At 39.8% G+C, this 22,995-nt stretch overlaps 1 protein-coding gene across 3 annotated transcripts in view; it reads right to left on the reverse strand.

Annotated features, from left to right (window-relative positions):
- g (adaptor-related protein complex 3, delta 1 subunit-like garnet) overlaps positions 1-22,995 on the reverse strand; it is a 229,698-nt gene that overhangs the window by 10,221 nt on the left and 196,482 nt on the right. For 2 of the 3 annotated variants that reach the window (XM_068382140.1, XM_068382127.1), the window contains exons 24-26: positions 18,702-18,869; positions 13,162-13,281; positions 6,239-8,099 (exon numbers count right to left, since the gene is read on the reverse strand). In XM_068382140.1, coding sequence (XP_068238241.1) covers positions 7,992-8,099; positions 13,162-13,281; positions 18,702-18,869 — 396 coding nt within the window. In that variant the 3' untranslated portion in view covers positions 6,239-7,991. Of the gene's footprint in view, positions 1-6,238; positions 8,100-13,161; positions 13,282-18,701; positions 18,870-22,995 lie in introns of those variants that run through there. The other variant, XM_068382137.1, reaches the window with a different exon arrangement.

Consider the following 22,995-nt stretch of genomic DNA (forward strand, 5'->3'; position numbering starts at 1 on the left):
CGCTCTGCTCAGACTGTCAGCGAGCACATAACTCTTGCCAGGAATGAAGCGAGCCGAAAGTGTTATAGAGTGGATTTCGGACCACCTCAGAATCTCTACTGCAAGATGGGATAGCTGCTGAGAAAAGGTACCTCCCTGCTTGTTGATGTAAGCCACTACCGTGGTGTTGTCGCTCATCACCACTACGGAGTGGCCCGCCAGGGTCCGTTGGAACTGTTGAAGGGCCAGGAAAACGGCCTTCATTTCTAGCAGGTTGATGTGGAGGTACTTTTCTGATTCTGACCAGAGGCCTGAGATACTTTGGTTCAGAATGTGGGCCACCCACCCTCTTTTGACGCGTCCGAAAACAGAGTCAAATCCGGGGGGAGGACGAGAAGATCCACTCCCTTTCGAAGGTTCGCGTCGTTCAGCCACCACCGAAGGTCCGTCAGTTCCGTGGATCCTATAGGAACCAGAAAGTCCGGAGAATCGGAGCCTTGATTCCACCGGGACTTTAGCCGCCATTGCAGGGATCTTATCCTGAGGTGACCGTTCGGAACTAGACGTGCTAAGGAGGAAAGGTGGCCTAGAAGACGTAACCATGATTGGGCCGGAAGCTCTTCCCGCCTGAGGAAAGGTTCTGCGACCCTCCTCAGCCTTGCTATCCTGTCGTCTGATGGAAAGGCTTTATGGAGATCGGTGTCTAATATCATGCCTAGATATACCAGTCGTTTAGTCGGAAGCAGAGAGGACTTCTCGAGATTTACCAGGAACCCCAGATCTCGGCAAACCTCCAGAAGCCTGTTCCGGTGTCGAAGAAGGGTCGACTCCGAGTCTGCCAGGATCAGCCAGTCGTCCAGATAACGGAGGAGACTTATGCCATTCCTGTGCGCCTAAGACGAAATCAGTGTGAACACACTGGTGAACACCTGAGGTGCTGTGGAGAGACCAAAACACAGCACCTTGAACTGGTAGATCTTGCTGTCTAGGCTGAATCTCAAGTACTTCCTGGAAGACGCATGGATAGGGATCTGGAAGTACGCGTCCTTCAGATCCAGTGTGCACATGAAGTCATGCGGTCTCACTGCAAGTCTGACCGTGTCCGCTGCCTCCATGCTAAACGAAGTTTGTTTGACAAACTTGTTCAGGGCTGAGAGATCGATGACCGGTCTCCAGCCTCCAGACGCCTTCTTTACAAGAAAGAGTTGACTGAAGAAGCCTGGGGAGCCGTCGTCGACCTCCTGGAGAGCATCCTTCTTGAGCATGGTCTCGACTTCTGCCCGAAGGGCTAACCCCTTTGCCGATCCATGGCATAGGAGTTCAGCGACACTGGATTTGCTGTCAGGGAAGGTGGAGATATCGTGAATGGGACGCGATAACCTTGGCCGATCACAGAGACCGTCCAAGAATTGGCCCCAAGTTGCTGCCACCTGTGCACGCAACTTTCCAGGCATCCCCCCACAGGTGGACATGCAGGGGGATTGCCGATCCTAGCGCTTGCGGCCTCGGCCGCTGCCCCTAGGATTCTTTCCTCCCCTAGAGGACTTGCCGCACCTTCTGTCCTTAGTTTGAAAGGGCTGCGGCTTAGACACCCCTGTCTTAGCTGCCGGAGCCTGCTTCGGTGTCTTGCAAGACTGCTGTTGCTGTTGAGGTGCTGGAGGCTTGTAGGGCCGAGATGTCAGGGCCCTCTGGAGAAGAGAATCTTGATTCGATCTCCTCCACCTCTCAGCTGTTCGTTCTATCTCCTTGGGCTCAAGCAGATCTCTCTCAGTGATGGAGGAGTGCCTGAACCTGCAGATGTCCACGGTGGGGACCTTCGGATGGAACCTCTCGATCACTGCGTCGCGACGCTTGAGGATCGAGTTAGCCTACAGGTTAGCAACCTGGTGAGCGAGGAACTCGATCGAACGCGTGCCCGAGAGGAGGAAGGTCTCCAAAGCCTTCCTATTGCTCTCCTTGGACAGATCCTCAGAGCGCAATAGGATGCCCAGAGATCCCAGCCAAACGTCCAGCCAAGAAGTTGCCTGCATGGCACTCTTCGCGACCTTTTCAAGGTTCAGGATCTCCGACGCCGAGAAAGTCACCTGCCGGGCGGAGAGCTTCTCGAGAGGAGTTCCCCTGGTCAGCTCTTCCACAGAATGGTGGAGCGGAAGGGCCATACTGGACTCCCCCATGATCTCAAAGTACCTCCTCTGATGTACTCGAGGAGGCGGGAGGAGTTTGAACCCGGCAGAAGAATGACCGGAGGAGGCGAGCTCGGAGAGCTGGGCTTCAACCCTGTCCCTGGCCCCTTTCACCCTTTTGGACAAAGGCAAAGCTGCGCTAGACTTGAAGGGTTTCTGGGTGCCGTAGACTTGGTCTAGCACCGTGTCCTTGCCCCCACGAGGGGCAGTCTCCGGGTCCTTAAACTTGTTGAGTTGCCTCATCAAGCCTAGGACCTGCCAGAAAGTGTGTTCTGACTCGAACTGGTCTCCTCCTTGCGGACTGGCAGCTAAGTCTCCGGTCCCCAAAGGCTCACCTTGGGGAGACACGTGGACGTCCTCCCGGGGTCTAGTTGGCTCTGGACGGATCCTGGATGACGATTTAGGAATCGTCTTGGAGTCCTTGGGCTCCCTCCTAGGAGGAATACAGGACTCCAGCAAAGAGGTCCGGAAGGGAGCTTCCTCGCGAGGAGTTTCTCTCCTAAGAGGAGGGGTTCCTCCCATTGGTGACGTGGGGGACAACCCTGCCTCGCTGGATTCTCCTGAGGACGGAAAAACCTTGTCCAGGGGAGGAGGAGAAACAGCACGTGAAGGAGAAGGAGCCTTCCTGACCGACCTCTTGGGAGCCAACTTCTCCTGAGGAGAAGTCACCACGAAGTCCACTCCTCTCCTTCTCTTCAGCGGGGATGAGTCTGCCGTTGGTTTAAGTCCCAAATAAACGAGGGCAGGCTTCATAGCCTGAACCACTGCATTCATTATGTGACGGAACCAAGGCTGACGGGTAACTGACGCTGTGTCAGTTATCCCTGCTGGAGGGAAGGGGATCTCCTGACCCTTCGGAGTGGACGCCACAGGGCCTGCCTGAAAAGAAGAAGAAAAAGAATGTTGCATGGACCTCTCCGTAGATCCTTCCTGGTCCTTATCCTGGTAGGTAATCCTACGCTTGCGCGGTGGCGATCCAGAGGCCGATCTGGAAGTCCACGTCCCTATCAGTTGGCTGCGTTGATGATCCCTGCGAGAATGGGGATCGCGGCGGCTCTCATGCGAAAAGGCATTCGAGGGATCGCGCGCGGGCGATTTCCGAAGCGCGGGCGCATTGCCGCGTGTGAAAGAATGCGTGTGGGCGCGTTTGCTCGCGGGCGAGATGGCGCGTGGGCGCGCAGGCGAAGGGACGCGATGGCGCGTTGTCGAGGGATCGCGTTGGCGCGCACGTGAAGGAGCGCGTGGTCGCGTAGGTGAAAAGGTGTGCTGAGCACTAGGCGACCGTTGGCGGCATGTAGGAGAACGACGATATTCGGGCGAAAAAATTTGTGAGCGACTTGGCAAGTGTTTGTCAGGCGGAGAGCGCTGGCGTGTTGGAGAACGCTGGCGCGTGTACTCCAGAGAACGACGGCGCGTACCACGGACGGGCGAACAACTGCGCACAGGCGATTTATCGCGCGGGCGAGTCGGAGACCTGGGGCGCTCAGGAGAGCGTTTGCGCACAGGCGAGTGATCACGTAGCCACACAGGAGATCGTTGGCGCGTAGTAATATTACTGCGCACATCTGAAGAGTTGGATGGAGATGAACGCGCAGGCGAACAGGAGCTTTAGATCGCTGTTGCGCCGGAGCAGAAGGGCGCGAGGGTGAGGCGACGGGATGCAACCCTTGCCTAAGTCCAGATCTGGCGATTGTGGACGCGGTGGTGATCGTTGGCACGCTGGGCGCGCATCAGGAACAGGCCGAGTAGTAGCGCGGCTGCGCACAGGAGAACGTAGGTGCGCCTTGCGCACATCAGGAACTTGAGGGGGCTGTTTCACAGGAGACCTGCGAGAAGGAGAGCGCTGGCGAGTTAAGTCCGAAGACTGTAACTCTGGAGAGCGCTTGTGCGCTACTCCACGCGAACGCGCAGGTGGGCGCGCGAGGGACTTACCCACACCGTGAGTAGAGTCCCTTTACCCCGAAGGGATCGGTGCCTGTTGGATAACAGGGTGAGAAGCCGCCCAAAGCGCATCTGCAGCCAGGAACGGAGAAGGCAGGTCGGAAGGTCTGGCAGGCGTAGGAGATCGCGAACGATCTGCGGAGAGGTCAAGGGGCGCTACTGCGATGGTCTGCTCCTGACGGGGGGGCTCCTCCTTAGGGGGAGGATCAGGAGAGGACGACCCAAAGAGGCGCCTCCTAACTCCCTTATGGGGAGAAGCAAGTCCTCTGCTGCGGAGAGGCCGACGGGCCTTATGTCGAATACGACCACGAGGAAGGGAGTCCGGGTCATCAGTCCTCCGAACAGGAGTCTCTGTCAGCGCGCTCCCCCGAGGGGGAGACCTGCCTGCAAGAGAGACCGTGGGACTCGCCTCCCCCCTCGGAGGATCTTCGGAGGGGGGCGGAGAGCCTTCAGCAATGTCCGCAACAGGCGCAGCGTCAAGGGTTTGACCAGACCCGTCAGAAGGCTCGGCCAAGACAGAGTCGACAATATCTGAAGGGAATACCTCCGGTATGCGCGGCGACTGTTTAACCGCAGCCCCCAACTGGATCAGGTCAAACAGGGCTTCCTTGGAGGGCGAGCCCTTAAGCCCCAAGGAAGCCCAAAGCTGGAACAAATCATCATTAGACACAGTTTGGTCATATTTATTAAAAACCAAATTTTCCTCCCCCGGAGGAGAAGAGGGAGCTGCCACGCTAAGGGAGGCAATGCCTCTCCCGCACCCCGAGTTCGGGAAACACCACTAGGGCCTGCGCTACCACTCTGCAGTCTCTCACGAGAGACCGATCGAGTGGGAGCTTCGGAGGAAGTTGGGCGGCGGAAAAGGAGTCCTTAGAGCCTTCCTTCTTCAAGGTTGCCCCTGAAGGAGAACGGTCTCTCTTGGACTTCTTCTTACGCCGACGGCCGAACTTTTCCCACTGGGAGGCAGACCACTCCCTACACTCACTGCAAGTATTCTCCCTCTCACACCGTTGGCCTTGGCACTGCGGGGCAAAGGGTGTGAGGATCGGTGTCCTCCGCTGACATGAAGGTCCTACAAGGGCGGCCAGCGAGTCCAGGGCACTTGCGCATAGCGATGATAACGGTCGAGGCCAACTTCCAAACACACACAACTAGAAAAAGCAAAAAAACAAATTAAGGCTGTCATTAACGAGGACGAAAACAAACGTCTGTACTTTGTCCGAGCCAAAAGTGAAGTGAGACAACTCACCAGTGTGGGGGGGAGGGATAGCAAGCTACCCCTTCCCTACCCCTGCTAACTAGCGGGGGGTAGTTAACCCTCGTTAAAAATCTATTGGCTCGTCATTTCAGCCACGACGAAAGTAATACCCTATGTAAATAGCGTGGTTTGTATTTCGGTTACGGAACAATTCAGTTTTAAAGATGCAGTGTAACTGGTGCCACTTATATGTAGGAAGCTGAATTTTCATATACTGTACCATATTTAATAAAAGGCATATTCTCTAGTAAGAACATAGAAAGTAAAAAGGTCACTAATTGCAAATCCTGAATCCAAAAGACAATGAGAGTAATGTGGAAATCAAAGAAAATAAATTGACTTGAAGCGATTATACATATTTTGGAAGATAAAGGAATGACGAAGCACAAATAGTGACTATTTAGAGGAATTTATGTCGATCTAGTGGTTTTGTTCTATACGGCAGCATCGAGTGTTTCTTCCATATGCCAGGTAATGCTAAATGCCTATTCATGAATATGAACCATTCTAACCATCAACTGAGTTACAAACTTGACAATTAAGAGAAAAATGGGTTCATTTACATACAGTGAAGTGTTCATTATTGCATATATGCAAGTTCAAACGGAGGAGTATCCTTGTCTATCCCTTAAATTCTTATGATGGCCAAATAAAAAAAATGAGGCAACTATGTGGAAGAACATGATCACAGGGATATTTGAATATTGGATAAGTGCAGAAAGTAATTCATGTAATCTAGTTGACTGATAAGATAAAAGTGTAAGAAGTTTATTAGAACTCCTAAGACTCCAAGAAAAAGTCAAGCTAATATATTTCTTGGGGAGTTACAGATATAGCTGATAATAGAGACCTAAGAGAAGAAGAACATAACTCTAGAGAAGTTCACATCCATTTATTCTTCTGCAAAGGTTCGTACATTTCATCTCTCCAGCAGTTAATCATAGACACAAAGGTAGCTCCAATATTCAAGCATTTTTACAAAAAGGCACTACATACAAACACAAGAGCAGGACAAACACAACGATAAGGAAAAGTACTGATTTTTCTTTTGCTATGAAAATATGGATGATCATATATTTACAATAATAATTATTTTTGTTGATGAATGTTTCATGATAATGGAAGGCTCAATCTACTTCCAAATATATATGCACTTGAACAAGATGATATAAAAAATTACTGAATGAAATACATGGTAACACTGCACTGCAATTGACATAATTCTAAGCTAAATATTAAAAATAAGTCCCACTATACCTTATGTTTATTAAGACAATTCATGAACAGGGCCTAATTCTAAAGCCTTATTTTGACATGTACAGTACTGTTTATTCATATAACTTGCCTAGACCACACCAGCTTAGATAAAGTAATATCTACATCCACTCAGAAATGAAACAGAATTATCTATTATTGAAAGCAATATCATCATCATCAGTTGGTATAACAGCATTTCTAAATGTAGCTAAATTAACCCAATTATATCCTCATACATACCCAAACCCAATTTATCAACATTAAGGGAAAATTTAATTGCATATTTATTCCCTGTATGAACCAAATAACAATTGCCAATTTACACTCGGAATCTCTGGACATTCTGGTAACTGCATTTTGCATGTCCTATAAAAATTACGAAATAACCAGGTAATCAAATGAAATGGTGAAATTTATTTCAACCACTTCCTAGCACCAACACCACACAAAATCATTGGGTTAAAATAAACATTGTGGAATAATATAATACAATATAACAGGTTAATGTCATAATGATCATGGAAAGTATTGACAAAACTGTTTATGGTTTTTATAAAATGACTAACAAATTATATAAAATAAAATGTTCAAGAGATAATTTGTAATATTTGCTATAAATAAAATTCAATAATCTCTCCTCCCTAAACTATAACCATATCCTTGAACTTAAAGTTGTGGAGGGTGCCTAAATTTAAAAAAAAAATGCATTTATTTCAATAAAAAATGAAAATTTCTACTGATATCCACAGCAAATTCATATAATTTTTTTGCCACTCTGGGGATTATATTCTAGTACCTTGACAATTTATTAATATATAATAGCTTCTAAAACATCTCTTAAGAGCAATGGAATTTCCTCACAAACAACATTGTTTGAGCCTTTATGGAGCAGTCTACTGATGATTAAAAAAAAGGAAGAAAAACTGCCATTCCCATTTCAATTCTAGTCACTCGCAAAATAAAAATTTATTGACAAAGCAAGCACAGAAAGAAATCATGGCTTAGTACTTCAGTGTAGCGTAGTGATCTTATACTTGATGAAGGAACTCTGAGCTCTCTGATTATTAATAGTACAGCATTTCCAATTATCATGAACTCTGCCTTCGGAATGACTGAGAACTGTACATAGTGTAATCTGCTTTCCAAGAACAGGTTTAATCTGCTTCACAAGAACAGGTTTAATCTGCTTCCCAAGAACAAGCTGAAGACGTAAGAGGAATTTATTTCTCACAAAATATTGTGTAGTATAAATTCTACTCACTCTTCACTATTAACCTATGGAATTGCTACAATACCAACAAGCTTTTTAGCAGTTTCTGCTCTTACCCTGATAAAAATTTAACATCTTTAACTCTGTTCTCTTGTAAATTACCTTATGATGATGATTTGGCTTGTGAAAGGATGGTTCTCAAATGATCCAAAGCATTTGAAAGGAGTGTTCCTTCTGTGCTCTTGCCATCAATGGTCAGTCGCCGTGAAACCTAAAAGAAAAAAATCTCTCTTCACTCTAGGAAACTTTATTACAAAATTCGCGTCAGAATATGCGATGGGCAAATACAAGAGTACTGATTAAACAGTGAAGGATTACAAGGAAATTAAGTGTTGACAACAAAACTGTTTTATCCAAAAGACATTGACCAAACTAAAAATGTATGCTCATAATAAAAATGGTTAACATACAATAATAACCTGCTCTGGGACATAAATTAGTTTCAGGAAACCCAGCCATAGGCTGGAATTGGTCCTATAAAGGAACTTATACGTTCCCTATACACGTACGTAATAAACTAGATAAAGTACATATTGTACAACCTGCTATTATTTTATAAAAGCCACATACATAAATAAGTTTTCATGCGAAGTACAGGTTCTGTATCGTACATATCTCAAAATTATATTTACTGACCTTCAAATTATATATTCTCCCTTTTTCCAAATTGTAAAGCACTGTGATTGTATGTGTAAAAAATTTTAAATTCATTTAAGTGACAATAACATTCTGTAATTCAATGATGAATAGCCGTTGAAAGACATCAAACTACTCGTCAGTAATAATGGACTTTACGCTGTACAGAAATGTAATGAAAATATCAATTTGTTTCCTAGGATCCAAGAAGTATTCGTTAAAGTATACAATTTTGTGTGTGTGAGAGAGAGAGAGAGAGAGATTTAGTTAATTAGACATAAGGTTTATTCATTTGTCTGTCATTCCACCTTCCCTGTGGCTGTTACTATGTACTGGATCATTCCTGTTTTGGGTATTACAAGGGCTTGAAAATAGAGACTGCATATGTAAGAACATGATGAATATTGCAAAGAATGGCAATAAATGGAAATGATGATAGTAGGGTAACTGACTCGTGAAAACAATGAACAATAATATAAAATATATAAGTTATGAAGATGATATCATTTAGTAGAAATGATAGTTGAGATAAAAGGAATAAAATAAGACAAAGACAAGTCTCGTTGTGTGTCAACAACTTGCATTGCTGGTAAAACGTTTTTGGTAACAAAAAACAGACTAAAATAGCTCTTAGATATTCAGAAATAAAGGCTAGAACCCCAAAGACTTGGTTGGTTGACTGAAGAATGGAGGAGGAGGGTCTGACATTAGGAAGAGGAGATTTATTAGTAAAATATCCCTGAGTGTAAACTGTGTGATATACAACCATGTGTTATACTACTTTGTAGCTAAGCTTGTAACAATAATAATAATAATAATAATAATATTATTATTAATAATAATGATGACATATGCCAACATCATGGTGTATATTACCAGACATGCTTTGACGTATAACAGTCATCGTAGCAAAGGAGATAACTCCCAAAGGCCACCTTAAAAGAAAGTGTTTGCAGGGTATTATGTATTTTGCTATTGAATCTATAAGTGAAAGTTTTCAAATATTCAAACAAACTTACAGTACCACATATATAAAACAACATCCCAATTTTCACAAATAGACCTAATCATTTAAATATATCAGTTATAATACCAGAAAGTAGATGTTTAATCCCAGATGGTTGAGTGCCAAACTAAGCTGAGATTGGAAATTCTAATTAAAAGGACAACATAAATGGAAATTCTTTTCCTAAAAGGATGCCTTAAAAACTTTAAAAAAATACTGTACTATGAGAGTACAGTATATGAAGAGGCCTTATTACGCAGCTCGATGGTCTTGGTGACCCTCCTCGTGCCCAAGTCAGAAGTAGAAGCAACATGCCTGATAGAGTATTTCCAGGCTTTCAAAATATTCACCACAGGTTTGAAGTGTCCCATTCTAACCAGGCTCAGGGCACTCTTGACTTATTCAACAAACAGGTATTTACGACAGAAAACTTACTTAGATTGAGTAGATCTTCAAAATTGCCTTCTCCTGCCTTATCGAGGCACATAAAATTCTATGATGACTGATGTATATCCAAACACTCTCCCAATAGACCCGTATAGTACCAACTTCACTCCGGGAGTCTCGAGCGACAAGCTCTCACACCTATTCACCATCCTGGCATCAAGAGATGCAAAACATGGAGGTAGCTGCCATGTTAGTATTCCAAGTCTGCTCCTGGCTTGATCACTGGTCAGGAGCAGGGTATTTTTTTGCTATTTTAGGAAATGTTACAGATCAAGATGTCAAAAAGCAATATGAGGAGCTAGTGCAGTCACTATTGCATGAGTGAAACCACTAGAGTTTATCCTTCATCAGACTGCTTCGATTTGGGGAACCTTTGTTGTCAAAAGGAAAGATTCAGTTCTGACCAAGTTCACAAAACAGATAATTCCCAGAGACCCTCTTTTTTTTTTTTTTTTTAGGAGTTCAAGCATCATTGACAACATTACACTTCTCTCCCCTGCATAAGTGGCTGCTGCAGTGGAAAAAAGCAAAAAGACCAGTCATACTTCTTTCTTGAGAGGGGCTGCCATTCAAGCAGTCTCAACAGCGTCATCTGCTACCAGAGTCGGATAACGCACAGACCTCCAAAAGACCTGATCAGACTCCCTCTTTTGGTTGCAGGGAACACTTCTCTAGATGAAGGAACAGGGGCTGTCAGGGCTCCTGTTAGGGAAGGCAGTTCCCCTGATTTATCACCAGTAGGAGGATGAATGCAAAGTTACAGGACGCAGTGACAGTTTTTCAGGGCGGATTCCTGGGCTGCTAGGGTATCGCGTCCCATTTATGAGCTGTCGTCCTCCTCTGACTCAGATGATCACCGTATTTTATTTGAGAGGATCACGGAGATACCTACAACTGGAGAAGAAAGTGGCTTAGATGATTGCAAAGGGTGTCAGAAAAAAGGTTTTAGACATGTCCCAAACTTTTCAGCAACCTGTTCCAGGTGGAAAAGTTGACTGGGGGTTGAAGACCTGTCATCGAACTTTCTTGCTTAAACCAGTTTGTGCTCCAAATAACATTTAAGATGGAGACCACAAGCACAGTCCTTCAGGCCATCAAAAAGAACTATTTCCTGGTGACCATAGACCTGAAAGAGGATTATTTTCAGATCCCTGTTCATCACAGTGCAAGAAATTACTCCAACAATTCCTTTTCAGAGACAAGACTTACCAATTCAAGGTTCTCGGCTTCAGCCTATCCTCAGCCCAACAAGTTTTCACTCGTCTATTTTCTCTGGTCTCCGCAGAATTAAGATCATGGCTCATATGCAATAGGGATCTCCAAATTCATCTTTCAGTGGTGCCTTCTTTACCTACGCATGGATATAGACTTGGCCCAAGCCAGAGCATACCTGTTCTTAGATAGGATTCAAAGGTTTAAGCAAGTAACACCTTTCTAAAAAAAGAATCCCTTCAAGCTCGATCCTTGCAGAAGCTTTAGGATACCTCGTCTCCTTCAAGAAGGTGGTTCCCTTCGGGAGGATGCAACTAAGTTCACAGCAGTGGACACTGGAGAGTCAGTGATCACAAGCATCAGAATCACCATCACACCTTGTGAACGCCTTGTGAAGGTCCCTCAACAGTGAGAACAGATATCTTGTGGTGGCTAAAGGAAGAGATCCTGTTAGCCGGAAACATGCTACAGTTTTCCTCTCCAAAGTTTCTTTTTTTCACAGATGCTTGTCATTAAGGTTAGGGAGCTGACCTATGGAAGAAATGGAATTCAGGGATATGGTCACACAAGGACAAAACCTTCCACCTAAACTACCCACAGATGAAAGCTACTTACTCCACTTTTCAGAGACCATCGGTGGTGTTGATGAGCAACAGCATAACTGTAGTGACCAACATAAACGACCTACATAAACAACTATATGTCCACTTGTAGTGGGAAAGCATCATTGAACATGAGATAAATGCAGTTATTCTTTTAGCCTGTTTCATCTCAATAAAGAAGAACGTGATAGTAGACAAACTGAGCTGACAGGGGGCAACAGTTGGCTCAGAGTGGTCTTTGCATCTTCAAGTGGCAACGAATCTTTTGACTTTGTGGAGTTCCCCAACAGTGGGCATTTTCCCCACCCACTTGAACTACCAATTCCCGGTGTATTGCTCTCCAGTCCCCGACCCAGCTACAATAATGGAGGATGCATTCCAACAATAGTGGGACAGAGTGAACATATATGCCTTTCCCACGTTCTCTCTGATCCTTCAAGTACTGAACAAGATCAGTAATCGGACCTTTTGGATCTTCTCGTAAAAGTTTCAAGAGAACTTCCAAATGGAAAAATCTTCTACACCAACCTCATGTCAGAATGTTTCACGATGCAGTGCACTGCTTATCTCTTTATGGATGAAAGTTATTCAAAATATCCTTCGAAAGACACTTTTTGAGATCGACAGCGAAACCGGTTTCAGTCCTTCGTAGAGGTCTATCAAGCAAAGTGGCTTGTTTTCAGTAAAAATGAATATGAAAGTAGAATGAATCAGTTTTTTCTTTGCTTCTTCTAGATATCCCTCACTTTGGAGTACCTACATTGAAGAAGCAATTGTGCAGGCAAGAGATTTTTAAAGTGACATTCAATATCAAATAATTTTGAACATATTAAAACAACATTATAATACTGCTCTAGTCATGTAATCCTTGTGAGGGAAGTGACACTCAATTGCTTTAAGGTTGTGTCTTGACCTTGCCTCTAATACAAGCTGGTCTGGTTATGTCGTCATTTTTTTTTTTTAATCTGGATTAAGGGTAAGACAGACACCCACCTGGTAAAGAGGACTTCTTCACACTTCAGGAAGACTCCCCATATAAAGGACGAGGGTTGTATTTGCGTAGGAACAAACTAAAAATTTTGAAGATAATTTGTATTCTTTCTAGCTATACAAACATGAGTCAATTATTTCAGTGTCCCATCTCATCCACCCCTCAAGTCTTGACCATGAGATGAGTGAAAATGTCTTGCTAACTCAGGCATTCCTTCCCAAAATAGGTAAGGGTAGATGGTAACCAAACAATGTTACTCTTTAATTCTGGTTGTAACTAAATAACTTAGGAGTAAACCCATATATATGATTCAGATTTGTATAGATAGGAAAAATACAATTTATCTGTAAAATTTATCGTCTTTAGAACAAAGTCTCACCTGGTATTTGACTAGGAGACACACATGGTGACCACGTAAAGATCGACCATAAAGTGAGGCAGTCTGGTCAACAGATTCAACTACTGCTAAACTTCCGTCACGAGCAAGAGCCTCCAACACCTAAAAACAAAGTAAAAATGAGAATTATATGAATTTAAAAATCATAAACAGGTATACCATCAATATTCCAAAAAATGATCGCCCCAAAATTCCTTTGAGAACACACTGAAATTAGTAATGGTAATAAATAATCATTGGCATCTTTGAAACTCTGACACTGCCACACTGATAATACACTAAAATCTTGCCAATATGTGGAATTTTTTTCCCTTCGCTGGGGTATGCAGACATTCTTTGGGACTAGAGGTGTATTTTTACTGAAATTGCAAAAAAAATCAAATAACTTTACCCAATTTATTGAACTAAAATACTTTCGTTCTGATATACTGCATTCAGTAATACCTCTCTTTATGTCGGTGCAACATACATCAGCTTATTTTATGTCGCTTATCCTTAAGTCTTACACTAAAAAATAAAATCCACTTACGCTGTTTTACCCGACCTCAAATCAGTTTCTACGTCATATAATAAAGACAAAGTGCTTTTCTGTACTGAACTGTGCTTCACATGGAAGTTTATCAATGATCAGTTTCTACGTCATATAATAAAGACAAAGTGCTGTACTGTACTGAACTGTGCATCACATGGAAGTTTATCAATGTAGGTACAGTATTTGGATTTTACATAATGATAGCTGGTTTTAAATACTTTTTCATATTTAATATATGAGAGAGAACTCAATTTATTGGGTGAAAATCTGATATACTGTACTTGAAAAATACTATTCTGCTGGGCTTATTTGAACCGAGTAACAACACAGGGTGAGGTACTAATATACTGTACTGATGTATATTATATATAAAAGCCCTTATTTACAATAAATAAATGAAGGAATTTTGCAAGGTTCCCACTTTTACTTAAACCATAACTAAAATACATCACAAGTTGGAGGGGAGATTACAAAAGAATCAAATTGTTATCCTTTTTGCTCATAAAACCAAAAAAATATTATTTCAAAATAACTGAGCAGTGATTCTTTATAAATTGCTAAAACATGAAAAAATCTTGATTTCATAACTTTCTCCACACACTGTACCATTACAGCAAATTTGATTTCCTACAGTTGACCTCAATCTTATAATTATTAACTATAAAAAATTAAATTCTAATCATAAAATTTCTCATTTTTATACTTACCGGATGTTCATAGGCTCAGTTTATCAACATTTATCATAAAAATCTATAAAAATTTCCCATGTTCTTTCCTTTCTTATGACACATCCCATTACCACAATAATGAGACACTAACAGTTAATGGCAATAATTGCCTCCATTTCAGTTTCAAAGCTGAACTATTCTCTGTCTCCTTGACATCACAAGTCAGTGGGTATGTATATGAATATCAGGCAATTATTTTGTGGGTATGAATATGAACATCAGCCGAGTATACAAAATTTTATTATTAAAATCCTGCTAATTTTCATGAACTTCCCCTGATGTGCATATTGCCAACTCTGCTATTTGGAAGGAAAGAGATAGGTAAATCATAATATTAAATACAGTACAAAATAATTAAAATTCTAGACTTAACTTGTTAAGATTACAAGTAACTTTGACATTTTGAAATCTAGATTGCTTTTCTCAAGATTTTTGAAAAATTTTGAAAATAAGAAAATTCTACAAGTTACAAACCACAAGGCCATCAGCCACTATAGGACCTAGTGCTCAAAAATCTCAATAAGAAATTAAGGATTCTTCAAGATGAAAATCAGTAAACACCAACATGGAACATGATTGAACTGCCTCTAAAATTCTTTCTTGAGGGAGATTTCAATAAAAATGAATAAATGTAGGTTTACTCCTAATATCCTGCACCTTAACCTTCAGGGTCTTTATAAGATTTGTATTGAATTTACTTTGAGAGTTTCTGTGATAAAATTTTTAACTAGAAATGATAAGAATTTCTGGAGAAAACCATTTGGGATTCTACTCCCCATAATATATCTAATCCCCATAGTAAATCTAATCCCCAGAGTAAATTAATGTCAACAGTTGTCCAAAAATTATTGAACATCTCTTACCAGACAAAAAGAAATCTATTTTTTGTTGATTTCTTACATTCATCTCCAGCAAGGAAAAGTGAAAAAATTGTGTTAGACTCTTTAGTCTTAAAATAATGTTTGCTCTGAAGGAAGGTGAAAAACCAAAATTATCTCATGCTCCTAAAATCTACCTTGAAAGATAGTGTTTACAATACATTGCGCATTTGGCTAAAGCCAATGTTAACCCTTTTACCCCCAGGCTATTTGGAAATTTCCAACCCTTAACCCCCAGGGGGTTATTTTTTTCCCAGCATATTTTGCAATATATTTTTTTTTAATTGCTCTAACAGCCTTAATTTTTGTCATACAGAGGTCAGGTTGGCCTCATTCTCTTGGAAAATGCCTGAAGTTTCTCAAAAGATTATCAAAAATATGAAAAAAAAAAAAAAATTATAGCATTTTTTTTGCAAGGAGGGGGGAAAGGGATGGCTTTTGTGAAACGTACCAGTACGTCCTTTGGGTGTAAAAGGGTTAATACTATGTTTCAGCTGTGAAATCTAAAGTGATAAATTTTTCAATGGTTCAAAAATCAAAGCTTTTACTATTATAAAACCACATCTAAATGTCCAAATTTAAATATGATTACTAGAGGCATTCTAATAGCAAAAGCCTTAAACACATCAGATATAATACTTGAGATGGAGACAAGCTATTCCATGTTTGAGAGCAGAATCAAGCATTGATCTACAATATATCTCTTCCAAATTTGAAAATTCTTTTCATTAAAGGACTAGAGTAAAAAAAAAGTTACCCATATTATCTTTGGTACTTCACAATCGCTCGGAATGAATGGCGAGCGATTGTGACGCAGTTCCGGTAGGCCCTGCTGCTTCCTCCGATGCCTTAGATGACTGCGGAGGTAGCAGCAGTAGGGGATTCAGCATTATGAAGCTTCATCTTTGGTGGATAACGGGGGAGGGTGGGCTGTGGCACCCTAGCAGTACCAGCTGAACTCGGCTGAGTCCCTTGTCAGGCTGGGAGGAACGTAGAGAGTAGAGGTCCCCTTTTTTGTTTTTGTTTCATTTGTTGATGTCAGCTACCCCCCAAAATTAGGGGAAGTGCCTTGGTATATGTATATATGTATGTAGTTCTATTTACTTACACATTTCTAGATTGGTACCATTAAAAATAAACATATAATACAAGTATCTTATGATACATAATAATGACAGGGTGTTTTTTTAGAACAAAATGAACCCTCTGAGGATTTGAAGGTGTCATCCATTCATGTAACTATCAGTGCTATATAGAAAATTTATTCAGCTATTTAATGTAATTTTCAGTTTCTTTGTATCTTTATTCCTTTGTTAATTAACATAGGCAGATTGGCACATGACGTCATTGGGCCCTGGTTAAAAGGCATAAGCCTGACAGCTATTCTGTTATGCCCTAGGTTTTGATAAAGCGATGGATATTCTCTATGTGATTAGTCGAGCATAAATCACCTTAGAATTAGCTGTCTGACCGGATTGATTTGTATGGTAGCGTTCTATGCATACTGACAACAGAGGCCACAGATCCACAGACCATTCTCCTTGTGACCAGAGTGGGTCTATTAAGGGTCATGAGAGTAGAAATAAAAAAAATTGTTTTTGCTTTTTGAGACTATGGTTTGAAAGCTGAACCAATCTACAGGAAAAACTATGCGTGTGCCAAATTTGCATACTGTAGCTGCAATTGAAGATAGTGCAGTAAGACATATGGAATTCATCATTAACATCACTGCGTACATTATTCTAGACAGTTAGCTAAATATTATGCAAAGAAAAAAGTAATATTGAATAAATAAAAAGTGAATGGCACAGATTACTAAATAAAATAGAAAACAAAAGTCTCTGGTGGCAAAGAAAAGTTACTGACTTAAGAGAAAGCTGAAAGATGGATACTAGGGAAAAGGGCTACGAGGTCCTTCTTTTACAGAAATCTTTTCCATGCTCATCAAAAGTTCACAGTACTTTGGTTATTACAAAATAATTTCTTAGGGAAAAACATTTGTTTTGGTTAAAATTTTAAGATGAGCTATTGAACTTTTATGAAATTTTTTTAAAAGAATAAGAATTTTTAATAAAAGCTCGAGTAAACAAAGTGAATCAATACGCTAAAATTCAATCGATGCAGTAATGACATACCAACAATGAGAAGCTCTGATGAATGAATCTAAATTGGTTTACACCCAGAGAGAGTTGAACAAATTTATTTCAATAGTAGTAGATTTCCTTATAATTTCAAATCTTTTTATTATGCAGTAAAATAAAAAGACAAAAAACAAGCAAAACTTTAATAAGTTAATGATGGTACTGCTTAAAGTAATATAGAGTTTATTTTTATTAATAGAAAGTTATTTCATTTTTATGGGTAATTAGTTATACTGTGCATGTGTACAGAATCACATTCAAGAAAAAATATTTACGCTTGCAAATACTTTAATACTTTGCAAAAACAGGAATAGTACGAGAAAGTTTTACCGAGTCAAGGTTAAGGCGACAGCAAAATAATTACATACTTATAGCATGTATAGTAGAAGACAAAATGTGTAACAAACGCAGTTTTAATATTTCATTATGCTTGCATCTAATTGTCTCTTACTTTACATTTGCTACTGTATAAATCAGATTTCAACTAGTCCACTTTCCTTAACCCTTTTACCTCCAAAGGACGTACTGGTACGTTTCACAAAAGCCATCCCTTTACCCCAATGGACGTACTGGTACGTCCTTGCAAAAAAATGCTATAATTTTTTTTTTTCCATATTTTTTTATAATTTTTTGAGAATATTCAGGCATTTTCCAAGAAAATGAGACCAACCTGACCTCTCTATGACAAAAATTAAGGCTGTTGGAGCAATTTGAAAAAAATATACTGCAAAATGTGCTTAAAAAAAAATAACCCCTGGGGGTTAAGGCTTGGAAATTTCCAAATAGCCTAGGGGTAAAAGGGTTAAAAATGCAGGACTTCTATTATTAGCAATTCAGGGGTACGATTAGATGTATAATTTGTGAGTCTGTTACAGTCTGGCAAGCCTCTAGAACCAAATATGATGGAAAAGCGATGGTGTAGCTGTACTGTGTATTAAGGGTTCTGTACAACATTTAATTAGTTAATGATACTTATATAATATCACAAAATTTAAGTAATTTGTATTTTTCCTAACAGTACTTACCTCGAACTACTTTCTTAGGAGTATCTGGGATCTCCTCCCAACCGACCAGAGTTTTGTGTAGTTTACCCTAGTCCCGTTTTCTATGAGGGCTAACCTCAGGTGGAGTGATACGCGCCCTGAGGCTAACCCCGGGTCAGAGAGCATGCTTGCTCCGTGTTGGAACAAACTATGATTAGTATTAATTATAAAGTAAAAAAATAAGGCAGGTTCAATAATACCTGAGGAAATGAGAGTTGACACTCTGGTACGGTGAAGGAAGATCGAGCACACAACTGACCAGAGCCCAAAAGGTCTGTGAATGTGGACCTGCTTGCAGTTTTTCCAGATAGAAAGCATGTCACAGGAAACTCTAGTCTTATTAGAAGTTCATTGGTAGTTCCACCATCCTAGGAAGAAAAACAATTTTGAAATTAGTTACAATAAAACCTCATCTATTGTAATTTTATTCAGACTTCATCGGGTGTAAGTAATAGGCAAGAATAAACTAGAGATTTTTTCTACAATCATAAATATTCACTTATGAACAGTAATTGTACAAAGCATTACATCAGTGAACGCAATTCTTTAAATGGAAAATACAATACACCAGTTAACCTTTTACCCCCAAACGACGTACTGGTACATTTCACAAAAGCCATCCCTTTACCCCAATGGATGTATCGGTACGTCCTTGCAAAAAAATGCTATACATTTTTTTTTTTCATATTTTTGATAATTTTTTGAGAAAATTCAGGCATTTTCCAAGAGAATGAGACCAACCTGACCTCTCTATGACAAAAATTAAGGCTGTTAGAGCAATTTAAAAATATATATACTGCAAAATGTGCTGGGAAAAAAATAACCCCTTGGGGGTTAAGGGTTGAAAATTTCCAAATAGCCCGGGGGTAAAAGGGTTAATCAACTTTACTGTAATAATATAATATAGTCTCTCCTCATACATATAAATTTTTCATAATCTGTACTTTCTTTTGTTAAAAAACTTTGGACTTTTTTCAAAGCAACCTCTTTCAAAATACCAAACACTTTTTTCAAAGCAACCTCTTTCAAAATACCAAACACTTTTTTCAAAGCAACCTCTTTCAAAATACCAAACCATGATAATATATCTTACATCTAACTCTACTCAACATTAATTTTTCATATTTTCAATATATAGTATGTATCTAAAACAAAACCAGAATTTGAGTATAAAATTACCTATTTCTATATACACATGGTACAGTATATTCTTTCCTTGTAATGCCTTACCAGTCTTGTGTAGTATTGAGATCATATGGCAGTTCATGGCAATTCAACCACATGAGTTGATCATATGTTGTTCAGTTTCAATATCAAATGTAGTTCTACAACCTCTTGACATTACTATAGTCCATTTCTTTTATCGAGGCAGATTTGCACTGACTCGCAGCGGTGCCCTTTTAGGTCGGAAAAGTTTCCTGATCGCTGATTGGTTAGAATTATCTCGTCCAACCAATCAGCGATCAGGAACTTTTCCGAGCTAAAAGGGCACCGCTGCGAGTCGGTGCAAATCTGCATCGCTAAAAGAAATTGACTATACAGTAGTCAATTTCTATGAATATTCCCTGAGGATCCCATAACTAACTGCTACATTTAGCTAGAGGTAGAAAATGGAATAAAAATTCAGGAAATCTAAAGCCCAACCTATTTATGTACAGTAAATTGCTAGAGATCCACCTTCAACTAAAACTAGTATAATGGTATAAAACTAGTTTAATGGTATAACCATAAGCTACGAACAAGTAATCGCTCATCCAGGTTGAAAATAAGAAACTGACTACTTCAGAGGATCTGTAATAAACACTCCTGAGGAGCTAAAATTCAAATAGATTTTGAAAGAATTGAAAACTGTAAAATCCCTATTAGGAAAAAATATGTTTAAAAACTATATAAAGTCAGCCAGCGCTTTACGTGATGTTATACTTCGCGATTTCACTTATATGTGACAGAAAAAATAAAAGTATTTGCGATAAAAAAATCTTGCACTGGGCTTGCTTTGCACCACTTTCCTCTCTCTCCATCCAGCTCTTCACAGCTCTCGCCGACTCAGCCTCACAGCCCTCACTCATCGTTATTCAAACTGTACATCCATTTACGGTGGTAAAAATTACAGCTATATTTGAAATAAACTGGATTTTTATTAAATTGATTACACTGGTGTTTCATTTAACTGTATCTAATAATAATGCATGTAATATTCTTATTTTAGTATTGTATTTGGGAATGAAAACATAGTGAATTATCTTTTCCAGTGTTTAGATTTTATGCTTTCCAAATCAGCTGAATAAGGAATACTACCAAAGGATATTTCGTATTTCCTAAAAGAAACAATTATTAGTTGATCTACTACTTTCCAATTGCATACTAGTTTCAATAGTTTAATTTGAAATATTTCTTCCATACGTCATTTACATTTACAGTTGAGTTGACTTAATTGAATATAAAATTTAGGCCTTAAGCCAAGCAACTGTTGAGTTGAGTCGTATATAGAAGTTAACCAGAGTTTCATTCATGTTGCCGATGCACGATAATTTATAATTTTTAGCTCTGTGGTGCTTGATTATAAAGCAGTTCAAGAAATTATTTATATTGTGTTATAACAAAACTATATTCTCGGCTTTCAGACATCTTGTAGTGTTTTCTTCGAAATTCGGCATTTATATTTAATTACGTTTGCACATTCATATGTTCCCACTAAATTTCCATTTTGTTTCTTCAGCTTCAGACACAGCTTTTCCCGATTCAAAACAGAATAGCGGTTATGAATATAGTTTGTTTTTTAGCCTTCATTTACAGCTTATTTAGTTTATATTTCTCAATATATTTTCCTGAGCTTTTCTCCATAGTGAATAAGGGTATAATGTAAAACTGTCAGTCTTACGCTATTTTGTTTACTATCATATGATGATTGAAATACAAGCAAAACAGCTGCTATCCGATTCAATTGTTCATAATAAAACAGCCGTTTTTTGTTCGGTTGTTATTGCGGCTGTATGCGTTTACGAAATTATTATAACGTTACTAATGATAATTTTATGATTAGCTTTTAATTTTCTAACCCATTGAAGTAGAAGATGGGATAAATATTACTATCGAGTTACTGTAGATGTCAAAGTTCCTATGATACTGGGCTAAAGATGACACCGATGCATCAGCAATTGCGTAAAATTGCAAGATTGCTGTGTAGAACTTCATACGAAAATGGTTAGTGGCCGTTGTATAAAGTACAGTACATGTACACTTAGTTAATCATAAATTGTACTGTATACACATTGTACAGTAAAAAATTACAGTAATGTTGTTTATTGTAATTGTAGGCTATGAGTGCAGTGAGTCAAGTCGTCCAAACAAAAACCGCAAACATTTACAGCACAGTTAAGGTTCACTGTAGAAATAGTAGTATATTACAGAAATACTGTATCCACTTCAGTATTAGTGAGTGTTATACAGTATTACAAGATAGGAACAACTATACTGCGATAGAAACCAAGTAAAAACAATAATAGGCAATACTTAATGTGTTACTCATCAGAGCGTAAGCAATGGGTAGTGAGTTGTTAGGTTAGATTAGGAGTTATCCCACCTTAGGGCTCCAAAGATATGCGAATTTGCGCCTGTCTCCGTTACCTAACCCTTGGGAAGAGTGGGAGCTGACTGTATTAGTATACAGGTATTACCCATCACCTTGGAATATTTCTCAAGAGAAAAACAGAATTTTAATAATCATAATTATTTCTATACTTGCCTGATGTTCACATTGCTTCCCTAGAAGCTCTGTCTAATTGATATTTACCAGTAAAATTAATTTTTTTCCCATTGTCTTTCCATTCATTAAAATACATGCCATAGTAAAGGAAATAACATTTAAGTTTCAAGTGGTAACTGACATGGCAGTGTCTCTTTATCTTTCAAACTTTCAAGTCAAATTTATTCATATCCTCTTCATACTGCGAGGCAGTGAGGAGGAGGGCGGGCTATATATGAATATTAGGTGAGTATAGAAATTCAAAGTCTTCTAATTAAATTTTTTTTTTCTATGAACCTCACCTGATGTTCATATTTCTGACTGCCACACACTGTTGGAGGTGGGATGCCAGTGAAGGAAAGGGATAGGATCAATTTAACTAAAAGCAATATACCATGAACAATATTCATTAACCTGTTCTAGGCTACTTTTAACAAACCATATCAAAATAGAATTTGAAATACAGGAATCCAGATAGTTTTCTGAAGTCAACAGAAATACTAGAGTGTAGCTTGTCTCTAATGAGAGTTCTTCATTTAAAGGATATGTTTGATTGTTACCAAAATAATTCTTAAATAAAAAAACCCCATATGCTCATAGGTAAGAGTTATAAATTAACTGAACTCGTAACTAATTAGGCTATGTCTTTGCTGTAATTATGGGGCCTATAGCTTAGATATCTTAATAAATAAAATAGAATTCTTCAAGAAAGATTTCAACAAAATTTAGGGGATTTTTCAAGAAAGGTT

This window comes from Palaemon carinicauda, chromosome 1 (assembly GCF_036898095.1).
Source record: "Palaemon carinicauda isolate YSFRI2023 chromosome 1, ASM3689809v2, whole genome shotgun sequence".
NCBI classification, from domain to species: Eukaryota; Metazoa; Arthropoda; class Malacostraca; order Decapoda; family Palaemonidae; genus Palaemon; species Palaemon carinicauda.